At 38.1% G+C, this 8,606-nt stretch overlaps 1 protein-coding gene across 2 annotated transcripts in view; it reads right to left on the minus strand.

The window, feature by feature from the left end:
- Atad1 (ATPase family AAA domain containing 1) overlaps positions 1 to 8,606 on the minus strand; it is a 63,686-nt gene that overhangs the window by 19,605 nt on the left and 35,475 nt on the right. For both annotated transcript variants that reach the window (XM_031390106.1, XM_031390105.1), the window contains exons 5-6: positions 5,596 to 5,796; positions 2,324 to 2,430 (exon numbers count right to left, since the gene is read on the minus strand). In XM_031390106.1, the coding sequence (XP_031245966.1) occupies positions 2,324 to 2,430; positions 5,596 to 5,796 (308 nt within the window). The remainder of the gene's footprint in view (positions 1 to 2,323; positions 2,431 to 5,595; positions 5,797 to 8,606) is intronic.

Genomic DNA, 8,606 nt, shown 5'->3' on the forward strand with positions numbered 1-8,606 from the left:
TCTGCCTCCCAAGTGCTGGGATTAAAGGCGTGTGCCACCACTGCCCTGCTCTGGAAGAGTTCTTAACCACTGAGACATTTCTCCAGTCCTTTGTTTTGTTTTGAGGCAGGATCTCACCACATAACCCAGGCTAACCCTAACTTTTGAAATCCTCCTGTTCCCACCTTCCCAGAGCTGGAATTATAGGTAGATGCCCCAACACTCAGCCTATCTCTTGTGAAAGTGAAGTCAACAATGATAATTTACAAATTTGTCTTTAAAAAATACATTGTTTGCCAGGCGGTGGTGGTACATACCTTTAATCCCAGCACTTGGGAGGCAGAGGCAGTTGGATTTCTGAGTTCGAGGCCAGCCTGGTCTACAGAGTGAGTTCCAGGACAGCCAGGGCTACACAGAGAAACCCTGTCTCGAAAAACCAAAAAAAAAAATTATTTTTTAGATTAATTGTATTTATTTTATGTGCATGAATATTTTGTGTGAATTCATTCATATGCACTGCTTTGCATCCCTACTGAATCCCACTAGAGCTGGACTTATTTGTGGTTATAAGGCTCCATGTGATGTGTGTAGGGACCTAATGCTAAGGTCCTGTACCCAAATTGGTTCTTGATCTCGCAGTAAAGAAGCCATGGGCCAATTGCTGGGCGGAAAGAATAGGAGGGCCTTCCGGTGCCCCCAGGAAGAGACAGATGCCAGGAGAGAGTTCACCATGCTGCTGAGGGAGAAAAGGTCCCAGCCATGTGAGATCTTGGGCAGAGCGCTCTTACAGTTGGGCAGTTGGGAGTATTTAGCTGGGACTAGATGTAACTAAACAACTAAAGTTGAGGGCAGGTGGAAAGATGCAGAGCTAAGAGTATTGATAAGGGTAGCTCCTCCAGGCGGGAGACAAGTAGAGCCCAGCAATTGTGCCAAATAGGGAAGTTGAAATTGAACTGTGTATGTCTGTGTTTTTTATCCGTGGGTTCAAGGAAAGCTGGGTGGGGGCTGGTAGAGCAGCAGTTCCAGGAGCTTAGCTACATGAATGAGTTGGATGCTGGAAACTGAACCTGGGTCCTCTGCAAGAACAGCCAGTACTCTTAGCTGCTAAAGCATCTCTCCTCTCCCAGTGTTATAATTTGTTTTTTTACAAATAGTTTATTTGAGGAAAAAAAAAAAAAGATTAACTAGGAACACCAAATTGAAAAAAATTCAATACCATGGTAGTGAATCTGTCAGAAATTAGTTTTTTTGGGGGAAAAAACTGGGCACAAAATAAATTATTAGACTGGCCAGTTACAAAATTTCCAGCTTTTTTATGAAATGGGACCTCATAATGCTGCTGAGGTTGCCTTAACCTTCACACTTGAGTCTTAGCTTCCGTACAGCTAGGACAGCAGGTGTGGCACTGTGCACTGCAGGGCTGTCTTGATTAGTAGTCCCGTAGCAGCACGTGCAACTGAACGCAGAGGGAGCTCCAGAGGATCAGATTATAGTAGTTTGTTTTACACACACCTTTACCAGAAATGACACAAGTTCAGTTTGGCTCATATTTGCAGGATTAAGACTACTTGTGAAGGGGCTAGAGAAATGGCTCAGTAGTTAAAAATACTGGCTCTTCTTCAAGAGGACTCAGTTCCAATTCCTAGCAGTCAAATGGCAGTTTACAACTGTCTACAACTCCTGTTGGAAGGGACCTGACACCTTCATATAGACATATGTACTGAAAACACAATGTACATAAAATAAAAATAAACTAAAACATATTTTTTAAAGAAGACTATTTGTGAAGCCTCATTTTTCATTTTAATTTTGTATTCTCCTCTTTCAAAAATCTCCTCTATATACATAACATTATTTTTTGTTATGACCATTGAAGCAGTGATTAGAGGCAAATACATATCATTGAGTATATGTACTCTGAGGTTCAGAGTCACACAGTAGCAACTATACAGGGAGTATGAGCTCTTCGAGTTATATAAACCTGATGGTAACCATTAAAATGAGTGAAGTTTATAAAAACTATGTTCTTGGGGCTGGAGAAATGGCTCAGTGGTAAAGAGCACTGACTACTCTTCCAGAGGTCCTGAGTTCAAATCCCAGCAACCACATGGTGGCTCACAACCATCTATTATGAGATCTAATGCCCTGGTATGTCTGAACACAGATATAGTATATTTACATATAATAAATAAATTAAACTCCTATGTTCTTTTGGCTCCTTATTACTTAGCACTAAATATAAAAATAATGAAAAGATTTTTGTTCAGAAGTTCAGTAAGGAGCCATGTAAAGTTCCTATTGATAACAAAACCATGCATGTTTACAGAAGCTTTTGTTCAAATACCTGGCAGCTGTGATCAGTGTCCAGTCCATCCCAAAGACTCATAAACTGAGCTTTCATCATCGCTGTAGCTTCATGGTCAGAACTGGAACGATTTCGTAGAAAAGAGTCTAAAAGAAAAGGGTCCTTAACTTTAGTAACTAATGATGGATAATTTATTCACTGTATAATTTAAGACTATTAAAAAAAGCTGTGAAGTTCATAAAACAACAAAGAGGTTTGGGGATTTATTTATGCTGTTTCAGGTATTATCCTGATAAAGACAGTCCTGGTCAATTATTGGGCAAATTAGAACACAATCTCCATGAGTTCAAGTTCAGCCTAGTCTAGAGAAAGAAAGAAAGAGAGAGAGAGAGAGAGAGAGAAAGAGAGAGAAAAAAACATACCAGGGGCAGGGCTATACAGAGAAACCTTGTCTCAAAAAAAAAAAAAAAAAAAAAAAAGAAAAAGAAAAAAAAAGAGAAAAAAGATACTGTTAAGAAAATGAAAAGAAAAACTAGACTAGAAAACATATTTGCAAAACACGGACCTAACAGGACTTCTATTCCAAACAAATGTGCACTTGAACCCAAAAATAAGCCAATGAGATCTGAATACTTGACCAAGAAGTTTTGTAGATGGTATTTAAGCATGAGTGTGGGTGTATGTGTATGTACATACCCAAGGTTTTGGTTTCATTTTAAGATAGAGTCTCCTTCTGTAGCCCAGGACAGCCTTGAATTCACACAAACTGAGTCTCGGCTTCTTAAGTACTGGGATTACTGTGGTGAGCCACCATGCCTGGGAAGCTTAGGCTTTTTAAAATAAGCAGGTATGTAAATTGTTTCAATAGAAGCAAAAGAATAAATAGCTTCAAATGTGTAGAAGGGAAAGAAAAATTCTAAGGGACAGGAGGTTATCTACCAGACTGGCAAACAAAAAGGACAAAGTTATGTTACAGAAATGAATGTGACTCTATTAGCTTTCACAATTAATGAAAATTAGGTACTTTGCAGTTAAAGGGAGTTAGGCTTTTAAGTTTAAAAAAAATCCAGCTATAACTTTTTGTTCAAGATATACACCAAAAATTCAAAATGAGTTGAATGAGTAAACTGACAGGAACACACACACAAATCAAAACCATACCATGCACCTTTTTCTCTTTATAAACATATTTGAAAAAAATATTGTGTGTGTATGAGACACACAGATAGATACACACACACACACACACACACACACACACACACACACGATGGGTGCCTACAGATGCCAAAAGAATTCATCTGATCTCCTGGAATTAAAATTACACCCATGGTGTGCCCTGAGAACCAAACTTGGGTCCTCTAAAAAAACAGCAACCACTCACTCTAAAGAGCTCGACAACACCCCTGCTTTTTTTTTTTAATCTTGAAACCAGTTTTTTGCTTTGTTTTGTTTTCTTTTGAGTACTGGAGACTGAATATATAGCCTTGCATATGCTAGGAAAGCACTCTTTGACTAAACTAAATCCTTGGACCTCTCTGGTTTTATTTAGCCTATCATACTACATAAAATTATGCAATTTGGCAAGAATAAATTGCATGTAAAAAGCTATAATTAAACAGTATAAGCACTAAGAGGTAGAGGCTGCAGGATATCTTGTGAGTTCGAGGCCATCCTGGTCTACAAAGTGAGTTCCAGGACAGCCAGGGCTATTAATCAGAGAAACTCTGTCTCGAAAAAAATCAAAAAGAAAAAAGTTTTTAATTAAAGATTTTAAGATTTACTTGTATTTTTTATTTATGGGTGTATGCCACATGCAGGGGTACCTACAACGGCCAAAGGAGGGTGTTGGATTGCCTGTATCTAGAGTTACAGACAGTTGTGAGCCACCTGACATGGATGCGAGGAGTCAAACTTAGGCCCTTTGGAGGACTAGCAAGTATTCTTAACTAGTAGGTCATCTCTACAGCCCCATAGTAATATATTTTACCAAGAAGAAAAATATTGATAAGCCACAAAATTTGGAGTCTACTAAAACTCAGAGCATAAAAGGTAAAATGGGTGCCTGGTGGTCTACAGAGTGAATTTCAGGATAACCAGGACTACACAGAGAAACAAACAAACAAATAAAGGTAGGAATCCTTTTCTTCTTCTAAGTTGACTATCCAAATTGGGGGGAAAAAATTAAATTTCTAACTCACATTATATGTTAAAAAAGAAAAGACAATCTCTTTTTTTTTTTTTTTTTAATTTTAGATATTTGACAATCTCTTGACTCTCCTCTTACCCTCCCCAGTCCTGAGATTGCAGACGTTCACCCTTCCCTCCCTCAGTTTAGTGCAATACTTTCAAAACAAGTAATCCCAAGATTAAAGATATTCAGCTTTTAGATATTTATCATAGACAATCATGTGCATAAGAAAATATTCACGGGGCTAGCGAGATGGCTCAGCGGGTAAGAGCACTGAATGCTCTTCCGAAGCTCCTGAGTTCGGATCCCAGCAACCACATGGTGGCTCACAACCACCAGTAATGAGATCGGACGCCCTCCTCTGGTGTGTCTGAAGACAGCTACAGTGAATTATACTGGAGTGAGTGGGGCTGGCAGAGGTCCCGAGTTCAATTCCCAGCAGCCATACACATGATGGCTCACGGCCATCTGTACAGCTACAGTGTACTCATACACATAAAATAAATAAAATAAATCTTTAAAAAAAATAATCACATGTGTAGTCTAAAACATATATATTATTTGAAATTGAGAAGAGACATCCATCAATCAAATAAGAGTAAACAAACTATGACCCATTTTATATCATGGAAATTATACATGGCATATCAGAATATATACCTTTTGAGGCTAGCATGACTATTAACTGCACAAATCTGGTAGCATGAGTTTGATCCTCTGGTCTTGTGTAAATGGGAAGAATCCACTCTACCAAGCTGTCCTCTGACTTCTACATGGCACAGTCACCCACACAAACTCTTTAAAAAGAACAAATCTTGGGGTTGGAGAGATGGCTCAGCAGGTAAGAACACTTGACTGCTCTTCCAGAAGTCTTCCAGAGGTTTCAAGTTCCAGCAACCACACAGTGGCTCTCAACAATCTGTAATGGGATCTGATGCCCTCTTCCAATATGCATGGAGACTGCATACTCATATACATAAAATACATGAATAAATAAATCTTTAAAAAAAATACAAATATTTTGGTTTTCCATAGGCCTAGGTAAACACTAAAATTAAATCTTTCTCTACATAGCACCTTTAAATGGCTTTTAAAAATGCTCACATAGGAAATAGCATACCTATTTCATCAATAAATATAATAGAAGGCTGTAGCTTTATGGCGAGGGAGAAAACAGCAGCAGCCAGTTTTTGAGATTCTCCATACCACTTATCAGTCAGTGTCGAAGGCTGAAGGTTAATAAATCGACAGCCTGCTTCTTTGGCTGTTGCTTTGGCAATTAATGTTTTCCCACAGCCTGGAGGTCCATACAGAAGGACACCTAGAAATCAAAGTTATTGTATTATTATTACCTTAAAGAAAAATAAGGATTTCTTTAGTTTACATACTTATCAACATAGGACTAACTTCATATACAATAAAAATTTCTCGATATTCAATTCCTGAATTAATTAATAGTAGAAATGCCTTCCACCTTCACAAGCTGAGCTCTGCAGCATCTTGATAATAACTTCTGGGCAAAAGGCGATTTCCAAACAGACTGTAGCAAACACATTTGCCATTGCTCAGATTTATGTCTCAGCAAAAAGGACATATGTCTTCTCCCAGATACTCATCTTCTCTAAAGAGGAACTTTCAGTCAGACAAAATTATGCTATCCCCTTTAATCTTTACTGACTGCAATCTGCCCCTAAATACAAAATAAGGTGGTTAATATTTTAACATATCAAGAGATCTTAACAGTAAAGGTCTTTTGGCATTACTGTTTCCCAGTTAAATGTGGTAGCATTTTCTGAATCATCCCTAAAATTATGGTCCTAGTCATAAATTGTCTATAGCCAGTTTTGGAGTTTTAATCTAGTGTTACATACTTAAGTTAAAGCTCAGTTTTTCTCATACAACAATACTTTAGAAATGACAACATATATAGATGGTACATGATGAAGTAAAGCGAAAGCTTCCTGGAACTATCCAATATTGTCTCAATACATAACAAAAGTTAACTTCAAAACAAAGTGGCAGTGGTACTGGTGGTGGCGCACGCCTTTAGTCCCAGTGATCAGGAGGCAGAGGCAGACAGATTTCTGAGTTCAAGGCCAGGCTGTTCTACAGAGCTAGTTCCATGACAATACTTCTTGTCTAGGAAAACTAAAAAATAAAATCAAAGCAAGAGAAAAACATCCATGATACATTTTCCCTTCAAATATACTTTAAATATTTTTAAATGAAAAATTTGAAGCTGTTTCCACAATGTTAACACAATTTTTTCATCAAACTTTTCCTTAAAGAATCCACATATTTTCTCACTGGTATTAAGTTTTTAAGACTAAAGTAATATCCATCAATCCAAGTTTAATCATTTTAAACTAAGTCTTCTAAAAAGCCAATTTCAAAATATAAATCTGTAAGCTTTGTTGTTACAGTAATTGTTAATATTTTCAAGCAACCTTTTCTTTTATTAAAGGGTCGCCCGTGCTCTGTAGCTTAAGCTGGACTCACATTCTCTCTCCTGCCTCAGCCTGCACAGTGCTGAGACTGCAGGCACCTGCAACCATGCCTGCCTCTTCTCTGCAACCTTTAACAAAGTCATAAGGTGTTTAAAATGTCTACTGACTTGTTTTGTGGTAGTCATGTAAGATAATAAAGAATAGTAATGTAATGTCATTTCATCTAAAGCTAAAAATAATTTAGAATCACATTTTAATGTGGACTGCACATCTAACCTTTTAAGTGCAGCTACAAAAGGCCCAAGACTTTACCCTTTCGGGTACACTATCACTTCACAAACACACATAGTACTTTAAGAATCTTTTTGCTTCAAAGAATTAATTTATCACTTGAATATTTTACCCTGTAGTGTAGCTGTGTTAATTTTTGGCAGATTAAGATTTTCCAATCCTGGGCTGGTAAGATGGCTCAGCAGTTAAGAGCACTGACTGCTCTTCCAAAGGTCTTGAGTTTGGATCCCAGCAACCACATGGTGGTGGCTCACAACCACCCATAATGAGATCTGACACCCTCTTCTGGTGCGCCTTAAGACAGCGACAGTGAATTGGGGGGCCGGAGCAAGCAGAGGTCCTGAGTTCAATTCCTAGCAGCCACACACATGATGGCTCACAGCCATCTGTACAGTTACAGTGTACTCATACACATAATAAATAAAATAAATCTTAAAAAAAAAAAAAAGATTTTCCAATCCCTCCTCTGCACAGATTACAAATAGTATTCTTAGCTATGCAATCACTAGTGTCTAAGGATTAACTGTGCAATGTAAGCCTGTAAGTGTCACAATTCTGGTAGATGGAGCTATGCAGATAAAGAGCACGTGAGAGATGTCAACTGCATGACCAGAGTTGCTGAGTCTCACATACAACATGAGTGCTAGCTTTGAATGAATTCTCCATTACATGTCTCATTCTCCATTCCTGTATGGATTCGTTTTCACCAACATCCTAACAGTCTCCTGGCATTAGCAGTGAACCTAGCAAAGCAGCGCCTTTCTGTATTGCTCTGTTTAAGTGGTCTCCATGGTGTTAATATGTATACTGGATATGTATACTGGGTAATAAATCAATAGTTCTGAAAGCTAATATAAAACACCATACAAACTTCTCAGGTTTCTTGTACTAATCTGATACTTCCATAACAGGTGCAACAAATCAAAAATGTTTCATTTTATAAAATCTTAAAAATTCACACCCCTGCTGGGCAGTGGTGGCACATGCCTTTAATCCCAGCACTTGGGAGGCAGAGGCAGGCGGATTTCTGAGTTCGAGGCCAGTCTGGTCTACAGAGTGAGATCCAGAACAACCAGGGCTACACAGAGAAACCCTGTCTCGAAAAAAACAAACAAAAAAACAAACAAAACAAAATTCACACCCCCTTTAAAATTAATCCAGTTCATATTTCTAGCTCATTTTTGCAAATGTTAAAATTCATTAACATCTAAAGTTAAACTGCTAAGAGGAAAAATAAAATCACTAGAGTTGTGAACCAACAAAATCCGGGCTTTGCTTGAAAATAAAACCAAAAGAAAATTGTGATTTTTTTTTCTAAAAAAATGTTTTTAGCCGGGTGGTGGTGGCGCACGCCTTTAATCCCAGCACTTGGGAGGCAGAGGCAGGTGGATTT

This window comes from Mastomys coucha, unplaced genomic scaffold (genome assembly GCF_008632895.1).
Source record: "Mastomys coucha isolate ucsf_1 unplaced genomic scaffold, UCSF_Mcou_1 pScaffold21, whole genome shotgun sequence".
NCBI lineage: Eukaryota > Metazoa > Chordata > Mammalia > Rodentia > Muridae > Mastomys > Mastomys coucha.